At 42.6% G+C, this 24749-nt stretch overlaps 1 protein-coding gene across 1 annotated transcript; it reads right to left on the reverse strand.

Annotated features, from left to right (window-relative positions):
- Positions 1 to 317: 317 nt before the first annotated feature.
- On the reverse strand, positions 318 to 24432 carry LOC119482702 (proline rich transmembrane protein 4). Its single transcript, XM_037760500.1, has 4 exons — positions 24302 to 24432; positions 17352 to 18504; positions 10105 to 10245; positions 318 to 3050 (listed from the first exon to the last, which is right to left on the reverse strand). Exons 2-4 carry the CDS (start codon positions 18406 to 18408, stop codon positions 994 to 996), a joined length of 3255 nt encoding a protein of 1084 aa, XP_037616428.1. The 5' UTR covers positions 18409 to 18504; positions 24302 to 24432; the 3' UTR covers positions 318 to 993.
- Between the last annotated feature and the right edge of the window lie 317 nt (positions 24433 to 24749).

The raw sequence follows: 24749 nt of genomic DNA on the forward strand, positions 1-24749 counted from the left end.
TGTATAATTTCAGCTTCAGTATCTTGCAAAGCAGCAACAGTTGCCAGAACATTGCTGCAGCTTCTGCAACCAACAACCAAAACAATAAGGTTTTTTAGATGGACGGAAAAAGACTCAGTATTCAATAAATCCATCAGGGTTTTTTTTTTTTTTTTTAGGAACATCACTTCAGAACATGTTTACAGTAAAACACACAACAGAGGAAAGTTTCTTTTGCTTTCAATATGGTAAAAAAAAGAATAAATAAATCAAACTGTGTACGGACTATTGTCTTATTGAACATGAGCTGCAAAGTCACTTAAGTAAAAGAAGCCAAATGTTATAAAACAAACTTTATTAAACACTGTGTATAGCAAAGTTATGTCTGAACATAAATAAATTAGTATAGAAGATGCTGTCAGTGGATGTAGAAGCACAGTCCGTTGGTGATAAATGTAGAGGGATAAGGTAACATAGTGTGTGTTTCACCAGCAGAGGGCACTGCTGCACCAGAAGATGTGTGGCATATTGGTATGGAGAGTTTATAGTTTGAAAAACTTAATTCTAATCCCATTATTCAACATGAGATTTAATGATATTCTGCAGTATTTGAAAGACTTCAGTAGTATTTAATAAGTGCGTAATTTTAGTCACAGTACAATCTATTGGAATGTTGTAACGCAATAAAAACATTTGTACAAATAAATTCTTATTATGTCCACACAGTAAAATGTTACTACTCTTTTGACTGTATCAAACTTCAGCCTTTATCAAACATGTAAAAGTTACAAATTACCTTTTGGCTTTTGACATTCTTGGCACTTAGACCCTCATAGACATTCACCACATACGAAAGCTCATCAAACCTCCAAAAACTTTATGTTGGCAGCTGTAGGTCTTTCATGGTGTACGCAAAAGCTACCATGCACTACCTCTAAAAAACCTTGACCGTCATCCTTCTGACATCCTTCTTAATAAGTCCTCTGTGTAACCCTTGTTAGACCAGACTGTCCTTTATAAATCAATAGTCTCGCTGCAGATGCTCATTGCATCGATTTGTCTGCAAACGCTGATGAATTCCTCCTGCACGGACCGGTCTGCCTCAGACGACATGTCCAGGTCCAGGCTCTCTTGTGAGGCCGCACCCAGTGTTTGATAGTGCCTCTGTGGGTCAGCGTGGCCAGAGGACGCCATATGGCCCATACCCCCTTGCGGGAGATGCTGCTGAGCGTGTCTCTCCGGGCTCGGGCAGAGGACCAGCGAGGAGCCTCCGAAAGATTCTCGGTAAAGGGAACAGGAGGAAGAGCTGCCCCTCCAACGTTCAGGAGACGAAGAGCTGGTGGATGAGGACAGGGAGGGAGATGGTGGAGCACCCGCTATAGTGTCTCCGTGTGATTGGGCACAAGAGGGCTGGGGTCGTGAGGCCATCTCCACGCAGGAAGACGTCCGATAAAGGCCAGGGTCGGCTGAGAGAGGATCACAGAGGCCGTTGCTTGGAAGTGCACAGAGGTTGTTTATTGATAGATCACTGTAGCGAATAGGCCTCGTAGTGCTAAAGAGGCTCATGGGAAAGAGGGCCTCGCTGAAGAGTGCCTCGTCTATGCTGCGACGCAGGTTGATGGGCGAAGGTGGCCGCAGGTCTGTGGTGGAATCGCTGGTGAACGAGGATCCGCCTGAGGGTTCTCCGCCTACTCCATCCTCAGGTTTTCCTGAACCCGGTAAGTCCAAATCCAAGTCTAGATCTCGGTATGCCAAGGCCCGGTTGCTGTGGTAGAGGAGGTCCAGTCCATTCAGACTGCTACCAAGCCTCTCGTCCACCAGAGTGTAAAGAGGAAGGCTCTCTGTCTCTCCGAGCCCAATGGTATCAACGATTGCGAGCTTCTCTTGCTGGCTCAAAGACCACTGGTAGCTCCCAGGCAGGATGGGCGACTTGGACGCCAACAGTTCAGTCCAGCAGTTCCCTGCATTTGGGAGGTGGTCAGAACAGTAGACTGGTTGTGCCACCACCAAGGCTAAGGTGAGACAAACCCCGAGCTCACACAGTCTGCAGCTAAACTGGAAAGCCCACCAAGGCCAAGGGTGGAAGACCTCCTCTCCGCCTACAACACCCATAGCGTTGAGCATTGCATACAACTGCAGTCCCGCACATGCTAAACAAAACAATGCTGAAATGCAAACGGTTACAGCTGCACGGTTCCAATCCCGGCTCTCGGCAAAGGGGCAGCGGTTGTATCGCTCAGCAGGTGTCGGAGACGTGTTATTCAGGTGGTAGATGTGCTTCGAATCTGCCCGTACGTAGATGTAGAACACAAAATAGGCAGCAGACAGAAATGTGGCCAGTGCTACGAAGGCTCCACGGGAGATGAGTGACAGAAAGAGGCAAAGGGGAGGCTTTTGCTGGTAGAACTTCAGTAGCGTCACCGGTCCGAATGCAGCGCCAAAGTGCACGACAACCAGGCAGGCCAGGAAACAGGGTCTCTGGAAAGCTGAGTAGGATAGCTGCATTCTTGAGCGCATGGAGAGTAGAAGGAAAACCAGACCGAAAGCCGCAGTCAAGCAGGGAAACGGTGCTTCGTAGAGTACCAGCGAGGCCTCTGGAGAGGGTAGGCGATCCTGGTGGCCGTAGGCGTCGTACAGGAGGGAGAAAGATCTGGTGCAACCAGCAGCTAGTAGAAACAGGCTGACCAGGGCGAAGTAGCCACATCCGGAAGGGCATCGCAGAGGCAAACAGAGCAGATTGAGAGCCGAGGCTATCGTCAGCATCGCAAAGACGCAACCGGCGCCGTAAACGTGCGCCTCCCAGGCCAGGCCCCAAGCTGCCATGGCGCTGTTCCAGTCGGTGTAGAGCGGCACCAACATGGGTTGAGCTGGGATCAGGAAGGGGTTGAGCGACCGGTTCGTGGCAGTGGTGTTTTGTGTGGGCTTGACGTTCGAGGAGGTTGTGACGACCCAGGTGTCGGTGAGGTTGCAGATGCCGGAGCGCTCTTGATTGCAGTCTGGAAGCAAGGAGACGTCGCTGTCCACCTGGCTGGACATCCAGTCTTCAGTGTCCACAGGAATATGGGGAGTTTCTGGGGGAGGGGGAAAGTAGAAATTCAGTTAAATCAAATTTGCATTAAATAGCTGGTAGGATAAACAAGATTAACATTTGAATGAGTAAGAAAGGAGAACAATAAAAACTTTACAGCTGTAATCATCTACTTTTAATTCGCTTAAAAGCATACTAATCGTCCACTCATGAGAATACACAGAAGCATTTAATCAAGGTTCAAACTATCTGAGAGCCAGAGAACAAATTGGCTCAGGTCCAGGATGGTGAAAGCACGCTTTCCGCCTAATGTGCTAATCCTGTTTAGAAGCTTGTAGCAAAGGCAACTTCAAACTGAGCTGGGTTCCAAATCAAATGGCGTGTGTATGTCTGCTAGCGAGCAGCCGACTCAGAACCACAGAGCTAATTTCTCTTGCATTACGTAAGCCATCTGGACTTTCCATGCGAGTGCGGTTAATTATGATTGTGTTAGACATGTTTTAGCGCTGCGAACGGAAACGGTTTAGCTTTGGAAATTAAGGGGTAACCATGTATATATGTGTTTGCGTGAACAGCAGGCGCCTGCGAAGCTCATCAGCGCCGTACTTGTTTATGTACTTCAATTACAGGAGGATGCCTTGAATGAGACGTAGCACAAGTTACTTCACACGGCATAATGCCTCACAGATGCTAACATTTGTTCAGCCTCCTAGTCTCCACATTACTGAGCTTCACATCACAGACCTTGTTCTTTTCCATAAAACATAACCATCGCCACACACATGCCATCTTTCTGAACATATTGAGACCTTCCGTCTAGTAATGGCAGCTTTTATTAAATAAAAAAGGTCGGCAGATGAAAAGCGGCTTCTAACCGTATCTCCGTCATTTGCACACGCACAGGCTCATCAGTCATTTTGCTGCACATCAGAGACAATCACTCCTCCATATAAAGAGCCAGGTGCTATAATGGACCACAGAGACGGGGACAAATGAACTGACAGCACAGTAAATCACACAGCAGGCAGGTTTAGTGAAGTGTACACTCATAAATGTATCCCGCTGTAAGATTAGAGACTTATTTTTGTGTAAAAAATGTCGGTAAATACAGCCAAAAAGCATTGGGGTAGCTCTCAAAGGGGGTTTAAATATGTCCAGCAGAGCCTGGGGAATACATTACGAGGGTGTGATGTGCCAGTTTAAGAAATGTGCAGACACCAGCACCGCAAAACCCCTAAATCTTTGCGTGTAGATCGAAGATGTCTAATTCGTTTCCTGGATAAAACTAAAAGTGGGATCTATGTGGTTTAGCGTTCTTGTTTTAAGTCTTTCTCATCTGTCTTTTAATGTACTTTTTATGGGTTGTATTCTTGTGTTTCCCATCCCACCCTGTCCTGGTCCCCTAATTCGCTCTCTTGTTTTATGATTTCCCTTCAACACCCGCCTTTGAAAAAGGAGAAACTCCCATAGGTGGGTTTGTTATTTTTAAACTAGGACAGCTTTCTGTCCTCCTAGACTGCCCTGATTTGTATAAATCTGTCCCCCATGCTTTATGTTTTCTGCTTCGGCTGCCTTTTTCCCCCCAATTGTATAGATTTGAATGCATGGCAGCTGCTGCTTCCATTATGTTTAACATGTCTGCAGCTCTATGGGGGAGAGTGAAATGGTTGACGGCGTGCGTCTGCTTTAAGCACTCTAACAATACTGTGACGATGCAAACAAGCCCTTTCCCTTGGATTAGTGTATTTACATGTGTTTCTACTCTTGACACTTGCTGTACTCAAGGTGGTGTAAAAAGCCTTGCTTGCCTTTCCCTGCCTCAAGAGTGGCAGATAATTTTCACAAGTGCTTTTGGCCTGAGCTTTAGCACTGCCCTGTTGTTGACAAAGTCTCTATCATTTTTCCTCATTCGTCTCCTGACCCCCAGGGGCTGAATCACTGTCCCAGGTTGTGATGAAAACGTCAAGCTCGAGGAAATATGACCGCACCGCCAGATGCTGGTGCATCTTTTACTGCAGCACGACACAGCAGATTTATTTCAGACATCCTGAAAAGCTTAATCACGTCCTCAACAGGAGGAAAAACAAGGATGGATGAGTTTTTGAGAGGCTTTGTTTTTTTTGCACTGATGGGCTGTTTTGTTTTAATTAAACCCTGGTGAATCTTTTAATAGCAAAAACTGAAATGCTGTTATGATGGCTCCCTCGTGCATCATCCTCATAATGATCCTTCAGCGTCGCTCTGGACTATATTGTTAAGAGCAAATATTGCAGGGAAGAGAATTAGCCAGATGTGTGAACATCAGTCAGTATACATTCAGATGTACCACACATTCACTCCTTCTGTTCTGCCAGGAAAGTTTAAACAGTGTACGTTAAGTCTGTTCAGCAACTGGACTAAACATACTGTTCCGTATTGACGTTTAATATGCCAGGAGGGAATGACACAGAGGTTGATTTAGAATCACAGCAGTTTCTGGACGGGTCTGGACCTCCTATAACAATTTTTAAAATTTGAAATAGCCCTGAATCAATTTTTGATTAAGTAGACAAATGAATTGCTTGAGCATTACTGAAGTAAAATAACAAATATTTGTTGGTTCTAGATGACAAATGAACACCTTTTCTTTGTTTCATATCACTGTAAATTGCAAGCATGTTAAAGACATCACCTAACTTGAGACAGACATTTTTTCACTCTTTCTAAATAACAATCGGTTAATCTAACTGAAAAAAACATGTTGAAAACGAGAGTCTAAAGCTATGCTAGGGGCTCTGTAAAAAATACAAAAATGATATAGACGTGCACATAAATAAAAAAAACAACACTGCCGGTGTGTAAAGGCCGGATGATGATGGTAGTACAGCTACGGCAGATGGGAAAGTCTTTAGTTTTGCAGGTATTTGGTCATAAACCAAAGAAAAACAATTGACCTGATGATGGCACTTGATGAAAAGTCAGGGGATCACCAAAGTGATTTCATTTTATCCTGAGGGAACCACGAATGTCTGTAACAAACGTCATGGTAATCCATCCAGTAGTATTTGAGATATTTCAATCTGTACCAAAGTGGTGAACCGATTGACTGCCTGACATTGCCATCCCTAGTGCCGTGCCACTAGCGCGGCTACTAATCAACAGATTAATCAATAATCATTACTTGAAGCACTACACTGACATAATAATGTGACCACTCCATATTGAATTAGCACAGATTGCATGAAAGCCATGTCATTGATACTTGGGTGTCACATTGAGAAAATGAGGAGCTATATTTAATCTTGATGAAAGATATGACATTGACAGCTTTAAATTTAGGGCACTAAATATGTCAATGCTCTAGTAAACCTGCACTGGCAATGTCATCCTATCACAACAGACAGTAGCCGGGTGGGAAATGTGGCTGGAGTGTAAAACAAACACACAGCTGCAGGCCTATTGAATGTGCTGGCCACTGATAAAGTAGGTGGGGTTCAGCACAGTGTTATGCCAATGACTCGTCCCTCCGTTTGTTTACTTTCCAAGGCGTTGGTGATGGTTTGGATGTCAGGCCGAGTGGAAAACGTGACGGGTATTGAATTGGTGCCATGTTTTGTTTCCCTCGGTCATGTCGATAAATGTCACATCTGATCTGCCAGGCTGGCCGAGCGGCCTGGACGGGGTTTGGTATGTGGTGGCTACAGTACAAGGATGGATCAGAGCGTTTCGTTCCACTGCATGCTGCTCGGTCATCTGACACATTCCTGTGGGGACAAGTCTCCCACAGTAAGGACAGTAGACACATCAACAGTAGACAGACGGCCTAAAAGCAAACTGCTCGTGGACACAAACTGAGGTCATTTTAACTCATAGAAATGTCTAAAATGCAATCTTTTAAAGAGCTGGAATTTGAGTTCCACTGACTTTACACTTCTTGCTCAGCAAGAAACGGCAGACAGACACAGTTATAGCGACTAGCTGGTGAACATAGTGGAGCATTTAGCTGCTAAAGAGCCAGATATTTCCCTCAGGAGATGGTGGAGACCAAAATCAGAGCTAAAAGAGAGTGAAAATTGGACTTAGTTACAGTACTTAGGTTGTCCTTGGGCATAGAGCGACCATATCTTCAAACCCCCAAACTGGGACCCTTAAGTGTACCGCATGTTCATGCACGTGTGTGCGCCTATGCATGCACCATAGGTGTGCTATTGTATATTGTTATTTGGTCTTAATATGATCTTTTATATCAGCATTTCCACTGCGCGCGACCGAAAATGTACTCTTGCAGTGTGCAGCATTTTCATTGCCGGGTACTTTACAAAGGAAGTAGTAGACCCTTAAGCGCTCTCAAGAAAAAGACAGCAGACTTTCTTTTCGGCATGACAGCCAACCATTATAGCGTACAGACAGGTTCTGCAAGCATCAAAGCAACAGCCTTGACCACAACACATTGATCGATTGACACACAGGCAGACTGTTGAACTCAGACGTGTTGTTAATGTTTTTATATTGATTTGGTAATAATGAGTAGGATAGAACATGATAAACATCTATGTAAGCGCTGACAACAAGTATAATATTATTATTATTAGTTTAATTGGGCTAAAAAAATGGGACATTTGATATCAACATGGCAATATTCCACATTAAGCCCTTCTTTCATAATGCCCGCAGCTAATAAGTGATGATTACTGTGAATATTTGATGTAAGATTCAGTATAAATCAAAAGAATTTCAGATCCTAGAGCCGTCTTAAGACGATTCAGTCAATTATTAATACAGACCAATTGCACACAGTCTGAAAGATAAGTGAACCCTAATTTAATGAAAATTGGCAAACCCACATTACACGACTTGCTTCAGAGGTCATTTCTTGTGAGGAGTGGTTTCATTTAGGTTCTCAGTGGAAACACTATTAGTGCACATGGGGCTTTATTTATGTCTCTTGGGTTTGGCTAGTAAATCTTGAAAGGTCTCACCTAAGGCACCGTCATCCGCAAACCAGCCGAGGTAATAAAGGTGAAGGATTCCTCTGATGGTAAATGGGCAACAACCCCACGCACTCGTTGTTAATTGGCAGCGTGTTGATTCTGCATCGTGAAACTGTGAGCTCCATGTAGTTTTCATCTGATTGCCTTCATTTTCAATTTGGCTCACCTCAGAAAAAGCAATTTAGCCGTAGCTATCGGAGAAGTTAGATCGCGCATACTGAGGAGGAGCCAGATGTGTGTGTTGGGGGGGTTTATCTGCTTCCTTAACACATGCGCTCAATGCTAAAGCACCTGCTGTGGGTCCATTAAAGCAGATGGGAGAGCTCGTATGATAACTGTAAGTTTGTTTATGTGCAGCCGATATTATCAACAACAATTTTTTTGCTTTAGGCAGCAAATGACAGACAGACAGACAAGTACTAACATTATTGTTTCACTCACTCACTCAGTCGTGACACACCAAGATAGAGCCCCGTAGCGCCCCATCATCAGCGAGTGGCACATTTGACAGGTCTATTTTTTGACAACATCTGCTATTCTGGGCGAGGTAATGTGGGTTACATCTGCTCCTGTGAACTGGGCTGGAAGTGAATCTTTTAATAAACTCATTTTACTAGAAGTCAAGTTCATGATGATGGACTAATAATATATAATAGACTAATATAAAATGATTTGTGCATTGATATTAAACCAGATTTTACAGTGGATTTTGCTTAAAGGGTAATTCTGGTGATATTCTATATTTTTATTATTATATATTGTTCAATGTCTTATTGTCAATAAATCCCATGAAAAGACCAAAAAGCAACAATGAATTGATCCTACTAGCGTGTATTGTCTCCAATAGCCAATGAATAAATCGTTCTGTGACATAAACCTACATTGTTGTCCAAAAAAAAATAAAAACGCATCAATGAACCACACAATTGGTTAATCGATGAACCAATTAATTGCAATGAAACATGGGTACTGTAGTTTATTTTGAGTCAATCCTGAATACAACACTCTGTTGCTGTAAATACTCACTAGAGCACCAAATGTGTATTCATCCGCCGCTTAAAATAGTCCCCAACAAATGCCCTGTTTACTCCTGTTTGAGTAACGTTTGCTAAAAACTACAGTGCCCAGCTGTTTTAGGAGATAACTGAGTCGTTTGTGAAAATGAAAAGTGTAGGTTATTCATGTGGCAGTATTGAGCTAGCGTAAATCCTTGGTTTTAATCTTTTCATGGGATTTGTTGCATAGAAACAGGTGGATGGAAATGCACTTAAAAACAAAAATATAGAATATTGCCAGCCTTGATTTTGTCTATTATTATATTATCTACAGTATTTGCACTTTATGTTTTTGTATGTGCGATCTCTAAACCCGGTAATAAATCACATGTCTATAATAAGAGCAATTTGACACCCTGCCTAACTCTAACCATTCAAGGTCAATGCCTAACCTTAACTATTCAAAATCAATGCCTAACCTTAACAAACTCGTGAGAGTTTCCCCAGTTTGCGGGCTTCCTTCTAGCAAATACCCCTCCGTGATCTCCGATGTGTTAGCGAAACTCCTTCCGTAAATAGATGTATTATAGGGGACATACTCCGTCAACTATATCCTATGGAATTACAGACGCAAAACAAAACTGTATGGAAACGAGGCGTAAGAGTAATACTCTATTTATTGAAACAGAAGTGTGCTGCAAATCTTAATTTTAAAGTACTGTGCTGTCATTGGCCAGCACTTAATCAATACTTGTTTCAGTCTTTTAAAGGCGGCTTTTGTCACCGGATCAATGATTATTTATCTGAGAGACATATTTGTTTATCGGGTGGCATTGTTCCCTGTCTCTTCTGTTCTCCGGAGTTCTCCCAAAATCACAGCTTGACTGAGCACTTTTCTCCTCCCGTTGGAAGCAATTAGTGGGCTTCAGGCAAAGGATGCTGGGTGATTGTTTCTTCCAGTCCTCTGACAGATTGACTGCTACTGAAAGAGCTACAGGATGGCTCCCTGAAACAAACAGCCTGCAGTCCTTTTTAGCGGTGCCTCCTAACAGCCAACAGTATGGCAGTGCGGCTTAAAACGGATGGGATTTTCAAATGTTTGTTTACAACTCGAGGGGATTTGTTTGCTCACCTGTGCTCTGTGGCGGCGATGTTGTTAGCAGCTTAGCGGACGCCGTGGTGGTGGAAATCTCTGCCAACCCGGTGTCACCGTCCCCGTCTGCTGAGGGAACCGCACCTTCCTCATCCTCCTTATCCTCTTTGCCCGGCGGCTCTGGGAAGACACATGCAATTTAACCTCTGAGCGATCTCAAAAGCGATCAGGAGTGCAATTTAAAGGACTCAAACCGAGTAGTCTGAGAAAAACAGATTAGCCAAAAGAAAGTTTAACCCTCTGTGTTCTCTGCTCACGGCAGAGTCTGAGACTTCACGCTTACAGAACATGGAAGGACTATATGTCTTAACCCAGTTCTGTCAAATGGATCGGCCCATCGCCCACTTAGTTGTAGCCAGTCATCCATAGCGCACTAGTCTGACCCTCTGTAGTCTAATTACATTGACATCCTGATGTGTGCGTGCATGTTTGTGAGTGTGTGTACGTCCTGGTCCATCACAAATCCAGACCCCTAGACCCGTTTTCATAAAGAACACAGACAAGGGAAAGAAAGCAAGAGACGGAGAGAATGAGAAAGTAATGGCTGCGAGACAGAAGCACATCACTCTCTTTTTCCCCTCTTTGGTTCACTCTCTAAATATGTGTTCACAGTCTGTGTGTTTTACAACACAGTGCAGCAGTTATAAATGAATGATGGACCAGATGAGACAATATTCAGCGAGTGAATCTGTTGGGAAAAACCAATGAGCCGACTCTGTGATGGAGCCAGACATAGCAGGTACGGTGCTAGTTTATAACTTCAGAATTAATATTAATAAAAGACGTCTAGGCTAGTGGGAGGAATAATAAGTTAGAAAAAAACCCCAGCTATGAGGCAACGCAGGCTGCTATCGCACCGTATAATCTAGGTCATGCTCGCAGCACCCTAGTTAATCGTAAGTTTTAAAAGTCTCCAAAGCAAAATCTGCTTTATTGCAATGTGGACCTCCACACAGCTGGAGATCTGTCTGGTTCAAAGGAGACAAATACTGACACTTGTACACACTAGAAATGTTCTCGACCAAAGAAAAAACATTTTGTTGACTAATCGATCAGTTGATTTAATTGACAGATCTGTAAAACTGAGTTTCTCCACAAAGAATGCATTTTAAATCTTGTGTTTACCAGAGATCATCTCATGGAAATAATTCATTCAGCATGAAAAAAGCCTTAAAAAATGACTAATCGACTTAAGAAATCTTCGTCGACTGAGACCAAAACAACCGATTAGTCGACTAATCGACTAAAAGGGGGCAGCCTTAGTACACACCTGCACATTCGACACACCGCAGTTGTTTATTCTACAATAAATCAGTGTTGTTAAATTTTGAGCTACATATTAAAAAAATATAACAATTGTAAATAAGATTTCTTGGATTGTGCATCGTTAGTTTGCAGAATATTTTATATTATTATATATTATTATTATACAGACAAAGCGAAACAGTTGAATTGTTGAATTTCAACTAATAAGCTGTTGAAATGTTACAAATACAATATAAAGTATATCCTGACAAAGACTTCCGTACGCTGCTCATTGTTTACAGTCCGATTAGCAACTTGAAATGCGAGTTTGGAGTTGAAAGACGACGTGTACGACCAGATTGTTTCACAAGTAGCCAGTTTATAAGCTAATTTGAAACCAATAAAAAGCTAAATCATCGTCAGACGATAGCCGGTGGGTTCCCAAATTGCATTTAGGCCAGTACCTTCCACCTCTTTTGCTCTCCACACGGACTGTTTACCTGCATTCAACTAAAGCCTGCTCGAACGCGATTGGTCAATACTACTTGGACTACTAAGGGAAACCAGAATGCTTCCGATACCAAAATGCAATAAGTCTGAACAAAAGATGACTAGTTGGCAGACATTTTTGTAGTTTGTTCAAAACTTGAGATTCACAAATTTATTTCAATTTTTTAACTGTCAAATTCTAAAAGTTGCTTTTCCAAACATGAAAAGTAAATAGGTGTTTTAGTTTGAACTCTAAAAAGTTGCGTTCTGACTGTTTACTGACGTCAGTTCCTTCAAAATTTTTGCTGTCACAACTTTTCTTGTTTTTACAGTTAAGCGGTTGTTTGTTGGGCGTGTCCAGTGAATTGAAAGGAGACACTGAACGCCACCGCCAGATCACTGCAGCATCTCAGATCTGCAGTACAGACACTGTGTGCCTGCAGATTAAATTACAACATCTAACAAGATCTGCTACAAAACAGATACAAGGACAGGAAACATGTGCACTCACTCCCTCACTCACTCACTTAGTACAAACAAAAATCACTGGTGACTGCTGACAGCGCGATATAAAAGCAAAAAGGGGATGCGAGTGATTTGACTTATTGAACAGCTCAACACTACACATGTGCTGAATTGTCATTTCACTGTTTACCTAATTAGTACACATCCTTTCTTTTAGCCTCCGTGACCTTAAAATCTGATGTTCTATTCATCGTTTCTCAGCTGAAGAAGAAGAAGAAGAAGCACCCCGGGCTGGATATGTCTCTAATTTAGGTTTCATCCAGAGATCTAGCCTAAATTGAATTTAAAGTAGCACCCACAGCGGGGCGACTCTTCTGAGGTAATGATGGCCATTTTGGCACGGTAGTTATTCATAGATGTTTCAGAGGCTCCTCATTATCTTCAGCTTCCAGAAATAATAAACAAAGGATGATGTTGCACTCCATTACACTTATCTACGTAAGCCCCGAGTGAGTTTGTGAAAGAATACACCGGGTTGGATAGCAGAGCGGCAGAGTCTCGGATGCACATAATCAGATATATTAGGACTGAGATGGCTCATCTCTGATGTACTTGCACAAAATTGCATCACGTTGTTGCTAATTTGGCTCCGTTTTAAGAGAGTTGCTAAGGGATTCGTGGCATTTTCGAAACCCCATTACACGCTCTTGTGTTAAAATCAGTCTGAATGAAGGTGAGAAATAATCCAGAGTGTTCTATAATTGCATATTTGCATTAGTCAGGGCCAAATCCTAAAAACAAACAGGCCTAATCCATCCAGTTTTTTAAAATTCACAGACTCTGTCCAGGCTAAAGGAGTAATTATGAGAATATTAACATAAAGTCGCCAGTTTTCGATTTGCACTAAAGCCCCGTTTTCCATGTAAAATCTATACTGGCGCTTTAGATATTCACGTCACGTGCTCTGCGTGTAAATCCATGTCCTTAATCAATTAATCTGTCAATGGCCGTGCTTTAGCTGTTTGGTATATGGCAGCGCTTGGACACAATATATCCTTGCAGGTATTAATGGAGTGTTTTAGTCTCGCCGCTGCCTATTAGTATGGCATACAGTAATGGAAAAAGGTGGGAGGAGGGGGAAGAAGGAGCGAAAGCTTTTTGGAAGAAAATTTACAGCAGTGGCTATCTAAGAGGCTTTACATTTTCAACCCCCACATCTCATCAGCCTCCACTTCTTTTTCCCCCCTCTCTCCTCTCATAATTGCCCTTGCTATCGGAGTGTCCCTCAGTAGAGGATTTGACACAGATGCATAGCACTGCTGTTTTTTTTTTTTACACCTGGCAGCCTCCTCAAGGGCAACGCCACACAGCAAATGCTCTTTTTCGATCAATGAAAAGCCACCCGTTTGTGTGGTGAAGATGTTCCACACCTCCAGTAGGGAAGTGATTCACCCAGCCGCAGCTTAAAAATACATCACATACGCACAGATAGAGTGTTCAACATAGGGATAATGTATGATAATGCAGAGGGTGCCGTGCTTTCATTTTCATATTAGCCTCCTCCTGTGTCCTTTGGCGAGGTGGGATTGTTTAAACGCTGCAAAGACTCCAGTGCAGTACCACACCAAGGAGGCTACTAGCACCATATTAGTGGTTTTTCATTTCTCCATGGATGACTAGAAGCTTCTCTGATCCCTGACGTGTCTGTCTGTCCATGGAAAGAAAGTGACAGGGATTTGTGTTTGTACAGAGGCAAAAAGGGAGGGAGGGAGGGAGGGAGGGGAGGGAGGGGACTAAATGGCGAGAAGCATGTTCAGCATCCATGAGCAGTGACTGGCGAGCGGATGGTCCCGCTGGAGAGGAGGTGGTTTCGCTGAGTGTGCGCTTGGAATACTGATACACAGCCACAGCAGCCCTCCCACCCTCCCCACCCGGGCCAAGCCCCCACCTATCTTTTCTGTATGCCGCCACACGATGCACAACCGAAAACAAGTGCAGACACAACACCAAGCGCTGTAGACAAAACATAACACCACCAGCTTCAATACAAGCAGTGCGGGAGATGTGGAATATTTCAACACTGCACGAAAACATACCTCTCAACTTTTATTTATTATGCAGAATACATTGCTATCTGTCAATCTCCAAGACTCTCAAAGTCCATTTTTGACCTCGAAAACAGCCATTGACAAAAACAATCTCATCTCAAGGTCCATTTAGTATAGCTGCTTTCAAGCTACTAAATCACACAGCTACAGTTTACTGTATCACACATGAAAAGTGTCCTTAAAGTGAAAACTCTGCTCTCAAAGAGGAAGATTGTGTCATGATTGAAAGCTTCAGAATAGTTACTAAATCGACCTGAGTACATGAATATTACATTATTATTATATAATGACATTATTTAAAATAACAAAACGCCAAGATGTAAATTGAAGAGTACTAACATTTAATATATATATATATATATAAATAAATATATATATATATATATATATATATATATATATATATATAGGGGGCAATTTATGGAACAGTTGTAGGATCTGAATTTTTTTTGTAATTGTTAAATTAACAAATATAAAAATGTGCAAAAATAGCATTTTAGAATTAGTACGGTAAGGGTATTGTATTTTTTTAAAACTTTACAGTGATTTTTGACACCAAATAGATTATTACATTAACTATTGTTGTAATAATTAATAATTAATGTAATTATCTTTATATCGTTCTAATGTAATTTGTTTTTTTTGTTGTTTTTTAAATATATATTGTTATTGCGATTTTGAAGAGCCTTTGAGTACTTTTTAAAGCACCATATAAAATAAATGTATAATAATAATAATAATAGATAATATACTAAACTTCAGATAGTATTATTATTATATGAAATAAATGCATTATTATTATTATTATTATTATTATTATTATTATTATTATTATTATTATTATATACTACACTGTAGATAGTATTATTATATAAAATAAATAAATTATTATGTATTTTAAAAGGGGTAATCATTTTGTTAATTTATTATCATTTAATTGCTTCATTAATGTTTTGCCTAATGATATGTGTAATTATCATATAGTGACAACAAATATTTAAATCAATTTAAAAATAAAAAATGTGCTGGGATGCCAGCATTACATTATAAAAGATAATCAATATGCACCCGCAGAATATCATTATGTCCTACATATTGCAGACACTACTGTATATGTATACGTCCACCAAACAATCATGGTTTTATCAGATGGATCCCGAACCTCCCCGGCTGAGAATAATCGACTCATCATTTTCTGGTCCAACCTTTGGCCCTACATGATGAATGTGTCTGTACCTAGAGGAGGACCTTCCTCTGAAGACTCATTTAGCATACAGACACCAGACTGCCACCAGTGTTGGGGGATGGGGCCTTGAAGAAGGAGGTGTTGCCTCAATGTCGTATCTAAGTCTCCTGAAACCTACTGGCTACCAGTCGCTCATCATCTTTCCCTTTTCATGCTCTGTGGAGAACAAATCCCCCATCGAGCAGCATCCAATCAAATAGTCCTTCCTTCCATTCACTGAGGTAATGGCTTATGGAATGTTGGAGTGGCTTTAAAACTCATTATAGAAAAATGAATGGAATAGGGTGATACAAATTACTCACTAGTGCCGATTGTGAAATCCGAAATTAACTTAGTCAACAACAACACATCTCTCAAAAAAGCTTATTGCACAACAGATTTGATGCTTTCTTCTCCATTCCATCTTCTCTGCATCATGGAACTATTTTATTGAATTGTTCAAAGTCTGTGGGGAGCAAGTATTGGAAATACAATAAAGATGTTTCATTTGGTTTTGATTGCCGTATTGTGCAACAACTCACATCTCTGAAAGCTGTCATGTTGCCGAAATGTATTTGTCCACATAAGATTAGTAGCCTGAGCCATTAAAACCACCACCGAGTAATACCACATTATCGTAAACAATCTCAACTATACCTTTACGACATTCTCTCCGAGCAGGGCTAACAGAAATTCCAACACACATCCCATCATTGTAATCGTAGTGCAGTGCCCGTTCGGAGCACGTGCCCGTCCAGAACGGGCCGATTGCTTGGCCCCCAGAAATGCTGCTTGCAGCGTTGTCGGGAACGCGGTAGGGCTGCTTGCCCCCAAGTATGAAGTTGATTGGATGAACGGTTCTCGAGATATGCGAAAGACCGTCATTCATACATATATACATACATACACAGACAGAGATTTCTTCCTTTAGAGTTAGATGATGCTGCTACAGCGCCACCTATTGGCCAAATGGCACCAAATTTGCCACTCACATCTACACATGTCCACCAAATGTGGTCGTAATATCACAAAGCGTTCAAGAGATAAGGCATTTTTTGTAATATAAGCCCTGCCCACGACATTTGAGCTAACTTTGAGGGCCAGCTGTAGCAAAAATGTGTGAAACATCAAAAATTCATTAAAGTAACTTTCTCCGACTTGGTCAAGAGATGTTCAAAATGGGGGAAAATCTGTCTCGAGGCAAATAGGCGTGACTTATATGGAGAGATTCGTCTGGACCCACAGAATCCAGGAAACATTTTGTTTCTGAGAGTTATGGTTTGTAAGTTCCAAGCCAAAAGGGAAAGTTCATTGTTATAGCGCCACCTTCTGATCAAATTCGACACTTGGGTCCCCAGCAATACACCTGCCAAGTGTGAAGTTGATCGGATGAGTGGTTCTCGAGATATGCGAAGGACAAACAGAAAGACAGACAGAGTTTCCTCGCTTTATAGTTAGATGTAAATGTTGATTCCAGACTTGTACATAATGTGTTGACAGGGTTTCAACAAGGTCTGGATTTATGCTAATGTCGGATCTTTGACCACTAACCATGTCAGAAATGTCATCGATCAAGCCGAACTGTCTGCAGCCTTTTGACAGCAAGCTATTGAACACCGAAGACCTGCCTGCCCATGATTGATCACATCTATAGAGTCAATCCAGCCACTATTGATTGGTTCAATTTTGCTTACCTCCTGCTATTGGGAAGTTAACCCTTTGGCTCTGAGTTGTGCTTGTTATGGATTCCGGCACTAGTTTGCGATCGATCCCCATGGCAGTGGTGATTACCCCCGGCTGTTCCTCCACGGGCCCCGACCTGGCCTCAGAATAACCCGGGTTGGCCTCACTCCGAGTGGGGTGAGTTTCTGTCGTTGTGGCCTCTCCAGCATGGAGTGTAACACCAATAGTTGAGTCTTGTGGTTTTCTGACGAACGTGGTTTCTGAGGACGTAGGGGGCCCCAGAGGGTGTCTGCTGGTCAATGTGGTCTCCACCAGTCCTGGTATTGTTGTTGTGGTTTGGGCTGCTGCCCATGTCAAGGCAGTGGGAACTGTAGTTTCTGGTGCTATCGTCAAAGAGATCTTTTCTGTAAAATCTTCAGCCTCCTCTTTATCAGTGCGTTCCTCTGGGAGGTGTTGTGTAGTGGCACCCGTGCTGAGTCCGGCTGCTCCTGCGGTGCCCCTCGGTGGGTGGGTATGTGTTGCATTTTGTTCAGGAGTGCGTGTGCTGGCGGGACTGTTGGTGAACAGAGTGTTTCTGATAGTGGGAGAGTAGGAGTCTAGAACAAGAGTATCATTGTCGCTCTGCGCTATGCTGCTGTGTGGAGAATCTGATGTCCCCGTGGGAAGTGATTCTGTTCTTATCTTTGTCACGCTGGTTAGGAGCCCCTGAGTCAAAGCGGTGGGTGGTTCAGAGGCTTCAGAAATGCTTTCTTCCCCTGAACCCCAGTGGTCTTGCAAGATATCGATTGGTTCTGCCAGTCCTTTGGCGCTTGTGGTCAACACAGCAGCCCCGTTGTTAGCGTTTGAAAAATAGGGGATCCGAAAGGGTAGCGAAAGGTCAGCTAGCGAGGGAAGTTCAGGGAGCTTCAGCAGAGACGGGGTCCACCAGGAGGAGCTTATTTTATTTTCAGGTGGCTTTTCGCTTGATGGCGTCAGTCCCCAGAGGGCTTCTTCGTCAGCCACAGCTTGCCTGTGAAGTAGCAAAAAACACCAGAAGAAGAAAGCCAAGGTCCGGAGGAGGCGAAGCATGCTGTCGACAGTGGCGCACGGAATCGCTCACATGTTGTTCTCCATCCTCCTGCTCCCCGAGGCGGGTTTGGCTGGCTGGCTCTCCGGCAGAATGGCCTAAAAGACAAGAACACACACAGGGTGACACACTTTTCCTCCACTCTCAGGACAGCTAAATTTGACTTGACGAAAACTTGATAGAATTTGCATCTGTTCGATTTTCGAGCATTTTCGAGTGCGACCTCATTTTTTGGCTTTTTTTTTTTTTTTCCAGACCATGAAGTAAATCAAGTCTAGAAACTATGCCACCCATTACAAGCGCTGAAGTTAGCAGGCTAAAAAAAATATGTCAACCGCCACAAATCACAACAAGACCTTAAGTATTATGGACACCCCGCAATTAGTGGTGTCCCGTTAAATGCGGTGGTCAGTTTTTATTTATGTCATGCTGCTCACATGCATACTGCGTCGCTACACGGACTGACCAATTGGAGAACGTAAAGAACTTCCATCCATATGTACTCTATTCAGCGAGGAGTGGTAGAAGGGTTGGGGGGGAGGCTAGTGAAGAATTAGGGGTCCGGGTTGCCAACATAAGAATAGAGGGACCTCTTTTTCTTTTGTGGAGCGCCGAGTGGTTCAAAGTCACTAGCCTGTTGCCTCAGTGAAAAGACTGGAGCACCAAAGGAATTTCCCCTGTGAGAACAACAACCTGTATGCTTTAGCTGTACTTAACTCCCCCCCCTGCTTTGGCCTTGCTCTCTTTCAATCTCAGATTTATTTGTTCTTTCAAGCGGCGGGAGAAAGATCTGTTTGTGTGGGAGGGAACGAAAAAACATCAATATTCACAGCTATCAGAGTAAAGTTCTCTCCTGCTTCTCTATCATGCTCTCGTCTTTATGAGTGTTATTTCACACTTTTTCTTCATTGTCAGCCTCTGTTCTCCTTACAAGCTTATTTAAGACCCATTTTTCTTCTCTAATCCGCTCCAGTTCTCTCTATACTCTCTCAAGTTTTCTTTTGTACCAACCCATATACACAGTCAGATGCCTAGATATGAAGACTGACTACCGGTGGAGGGGGGGGGTCAAACATAGAGCTTCCCACACACTCCCCAGTTTTAGCATTTTGTCTGAACAGCATGAAAATCAGTTTCCAATGAGGTGAGGCTGTTTTTAGATGCCTGTGAGCTCAAGCTCGCACCCAACCAACCCACACACGGTCACAATTCATGCTTGCAGAGATGTGATTGTAGATGAATTTGGATCTGACTCTGCACGTTAGCGCAATTGTGTGCTTGTTTCGCCCACGTGTACTGTTCTGTAGTTTATACACACACCCACGCATGATGCAGAGTTTGTTGGCTTCTTCAAGACATTTTGATATTTCTAACACAAGTCTAATAAAGTATTAAATGCTGCCCTTTAAAGCGAAAGATGTTTTGTTGACGAACCAAGTTTAATTTGTTATGTATAGAAACATTTTAATTAGTTTTGAAGCTCGGGGGGAATTATCTTCTATCCTTGATTGCCTTTTTGTTGATTTGATGCATAACTGATCAATTATTTAGACAAGGGGGTAATATGTATAATTCATTTCAGCTAACATTCTCACATTTCACTTCGGTATCACTTTAGCTCAGTATCACCCGGCGTGGTAAAAGGAAACTCGTGTAGAGCGCTAAACGTTTCACTTCAGAGTATATCCTCCAGCATGTTTTTAAGTTTATGATTGTAGAATCAGAATGACGATATCTCTTTATATGTTGAAAATGACACCACAGGAGCAGTTTTGGGAAGAATTGAGTGTACGCCATCCTGTTCTTTCCTATCGCTGAGGCAAGTAGAAGACTTTTCCATTCTTACTTTGTTTGATTTGACTGAAGTAACATAGATGAGATTGGGTTGATGACTGATAAATCTAGTCATGGCACGCATGCAAAAAGCTTTTCTTATGATGTAGTTTTAAGTCTTCCACCTCCAGAATAATAGTTGAAGTTAGAATTCACTGCAACTTTTGATCGTAACATCACAATTGTCTATTAAAGGATTTCTTATAGTCGATCATGGGAATGTACACGTACACTTTTCAAGGTCATGGTCATCAATGGTTCGTATGATACCTTAAATTATCTTGAATTTTTCATGCGTTTTCCTATGAATGAAAAGTTGACACGTGACGCCTTCTGCTCCAGTATTTTCAAAATAAACTTCCGTCTTCACAGGAGACAATTTGGTTAGGTTTAGGAAACAAAAGTACTTAGTTAGGTTTAGAAAAAGATTGTGGTTTGGGTTAAAATACCACCGAAAGTGGCGTGAGTTAAGTCTTCTGGGCGAAAGTCTGGTGTTTTTTGACCCAACCTCCTCCCTACGCGGTGTCGGAGTTTGGTGCTGTGTCGGTAGTGTACAGTGGGTTTATCAGAGCTTCGTACTGAAAACAGCTGCCTGCTGCAGCTGATGATGAGAGCGGTGAGAGTCAATCAAAACATTAAAGCCAAAAAGCAAAAACAATGAGCTGAAAGACACAAAAACGTAAAGCTGAGGGGGGAGATAATTCTTGGTGGGTTCGTCACTATGAGCAACCGCTTTCACGTACACATAGTCATGTGACCCAATAATAAAATAAAAATATTGATAGTAGCAGCTTTAACATGTAAACACATTTTTTTGTAAGTGTCGAGCTTTAGCCCCCGTCAACAACTACATTAAATCAATTACATTATTCATTTTTTCGAGCTAGCAAATTATCTTACAGTGACTCAAAAACCACACTACAGCTTGTGCTTTACTCTCATTCCAGATTGGGGCCTTTAACTTCCTTGTCAACACTCGTCACCACATCAAATACGTGCCTGTTAGTGAAGGCATTGTCTGGTTTGACAGGCAACAGAGCAAGTGGAAAGGAACTATAAAAAAGTGTCTGTGGGGAATTTACAAGTCTCCTCTATTATTTCGCTGGCGTTTTGTCTCGCTGCTCCCGACAAAGACGGGCCCTGCACACTGTAGTGTGCTCAATGGAGCAGAGACGGAGAGGCAGAAGAGAAGGGCAGAGAGCAAAAGACAAGGGCAACAGAGGAGAGAGAGAGAGAGAGACAAAGACACCATATTGACATTCAGTTGTGGCATTCGTAGTCCAGGAGAGTAAACGCTGCTGCCGTCCCCCTAATGCTCATTTTAGTTTGTTGCCAGAGCCTCTTTTATTAACTCTGTAAACAGACTCCTGTCTTTCAATTTAGTCTTTGTGTGTGTGTTCACGAGAAGGCCCTCACTGCCTCACTTCTCCCAGGACCATCAGCCATCTTGATCTCAATCAGCCATCGCCCTGTATGCTATAACATATTTCTCTATGGAAAATGCTCTAATCTGACAGCGGTATTATAGACTTACAAGCCCCTCTGTGATCATATATAAGATGAAGAGAGGAGAAGAGCCTCTGAGAATGAAAGAGAAAAAGGAAGGTGAACTGAATTAGAGGTGTGTGTCGCTGGCTGAGTGATTGCGACGGAGAGGCTCTACATCGAGGAGAGTCACAAATGGAGATGAATGGACTGTGGCCCATGTCATTACTATTTAACAAACTTCCTATGAGCACACGAAGGCCTGTGGATCAATGACATAGTCCGGGATAATGGAGTAATTTACCTCCCTGCAAATGGCTACTGTTGTGTGGGCGACTGTTTTTCTGAATCTGCTGCTGCGTGGGCGTGCATATTTACAAGTTCTCACTCTAGTGTTATTTCCATGATTATATGTAGGTGCGTTTGATTTACATATGCAGCCTCCCACGTGCTGTTGGGTCCGATCGCAGCTCTTTTAGCATCGCAGCGCTCTATCTCCCCATTTAAGGAGTCAACATATGGCTTTTTCCTGGTGTCCTCTTGTGACTTTGACGTTGCGCGGGGATGTCAATACTGCACAGATTCAATCTGACTGTCCGCTTTAAGCCAGCAGGGATTTATTCTGCATAAAGCAGTACATTTGTATGGCTTTATAAAGTGTTAGAGAGCTTAACGCAGCAACCAATTGTCGGACTATCCATATATCTAAGTAGGCGTCGTTACGGTCATGGCAAATTCTTGTGACAGTTTGTGAAAGAGGGTACAACCATGAAATAAATACTATTTTAGATGATTAATGTCCTCAGTTCACAAAAGAAAGATCTGTCTATTGTTTAAGACCTTATTTATTGTCTTCCAAGTTTAATTTTACGGTTGGTTCATTTCATCGATACGGACAACACTACAATATTTATATCAATAAAGATTGATTAGATATTACATGCCATACCAATACTGTCATTTAAAAAATGGTATTATCATGTCTTCATGGTATGCCTGCATATTGTGTACATGTTACATTGCCACTGCCCAGTTTGTTTTTCTAAAAACAAAGACAGCCCGTTGTTGTTCATTTTAGTGCACCCTAATTTTAAATAGTATAGTTCAACATTTTGGGGAATACACTTCGCTCCCTTGCCGAGATATAGATGAGAAGATCTGTACCACTCTCATATCTGTTTGGTAAATATACAGCTACAACCAGTGGGCAAATTGCAATTTCACTTGCCAATTTTGTGCATTCACTGCTATATGTGTTTCATCAGCCCCTGTCTAAGTTAACTGTACAATTCCTCGTTTGACATCATTTTCAAGTTGATTCTCTGGCGTCCTGTCACTGACTTGTGACAGATCCACAAATTTGGTGCGACCAGTTCCAGTCAATAGCCTCTGGACATTATTGACCATAATGAGAGCTGCTCTCATATCCGGGAACTGACAAACCTCTGGTCTAAATGAGCAGCATCACAGGCAGGACTCCAACAGGTTATGTATGTCCTGTAGGCTTTACAACCAAACAACGTCCTGAGTCATGCTATTTACAAACAAGATTAATGACTTGCTATTTTAATCCGTGCGGGTTTCCTCAAGGGATACTTTGACATGCCATTTCACAAATCCAATTTCCACATGCAGAAGTCGCCTCAGGACATTATCCTTACCGTTAATAACATCTTCTGGACTTTCATTTCTCTGTGAAAACTTCACTCAATTTTTCCCCTTTACTCGGTTTAGTTTGGCTCTCCACAACATCTTCCACGCCTCTTCTACTCCACCTCTTTAAAACCCCCCCACTTCTTTGACCACTCATGAAACATATTCCCCCGTGCTTGAGAATGACATTAATTGTAGCCGGGCTAATGCTCGTGTTAGCCCTGGAGCTGATGAATGCGGCGAACCCGCCGGTTACAAAGGACACTCTCAAACACAGGCGTTCCACCGGCTGCCTTCGCCATGGTGACAGCTGAAGCCAAAGACGTCTCGCTTAATCCCCAGGATTTGAGCACCTTTTGGACTCCTCTGTTCCGCTTGTTGGAGTGTGCTGCACTCACATGCAAATGGCCAGTCACACACACACACACACACATAAACAATCCATCCTTGCTGGACATCAAAATACACACATGTATGTATATATTCTGTACATCCTTATGCTAAAATCCAGAGAAAACATGGACATGATTGCATAATCCGTGCCAGATATTCATGAAAATTACAGATCTTTTTAAAGCAGCTTTATCCAGATGACACTGACAAACAGATAACCCTATAAACATACACCATTTCTTGTTTGCCTATAGATTTACCACTCCCTCTGATCTCCTTAATCCTCATTTTAATTAGCACCCAGGTCAACCCCAAGCCCTCTTACATGTGTTAAAGGAAATACAGTATGTGTGTGTGTGTGTGTGCACCTATACTGTAGCTGCAGCTGTTTCTCAGCATGTAACAGCATGCATATTGGAGTCAGACCCACACATCCCTATTCCTGGATGCAGAGCAGCTGATTAACACACATGCAGAAAGAGAGAGAGAGAGGTAGAGCTGTGTGTACAGACAGATGAAAACATGTCTTACCTCCAGATGTTGTGGAATAAGATGGAGAATCCACAGCCAGCAGTGTCTGTGTGTTGCAGGAGAGAGCGTCTTTCTGAGCCAGTGTAGGTTCGTCTGTGTGGAATTGAGTTCCAGTCTCCCTCCCTCCCTCTCTCTCTCTCTCTCTCTCCCTCTCTCCCTCCCTCTCTCTCTCTCTCCATTCGTCTCTATCTCTCTCGCTCACTGCATCAGTAGTCCACTGTGTGGCTCCCCGTCACAATGCCTGTGGTCACACCTCAGCGGGCAAATTGTTCATTAGCGGAGATCACCCAGTGTTGCAGACACTGGGAAACAGGAGTTGTGCAAACACACATGCTGAATATTACATGCGCAGCCTTTACACATCTGCATGTGTTTACACACACAGGCTAGAAGCTGGTAAAATCTGAATGCAGCTGTTTCCAAGTACTATATTTAGACCTAATATAAC

This window comes from Sebastes umbrosus, chromosome 23 (assembly GCF_015220745.1).
Source record: "Sebastes umbrosus isolate fSebUmb1 chromosome 23, fSebUmb1.pri, whole genome shotgun sequence".
Lineage (NCBI taxonomy): Eukaryota > Metazoa > Chordata > Actinopteri > Perciformes > Sebastidae > Sebastes > Sebastes umbrosus.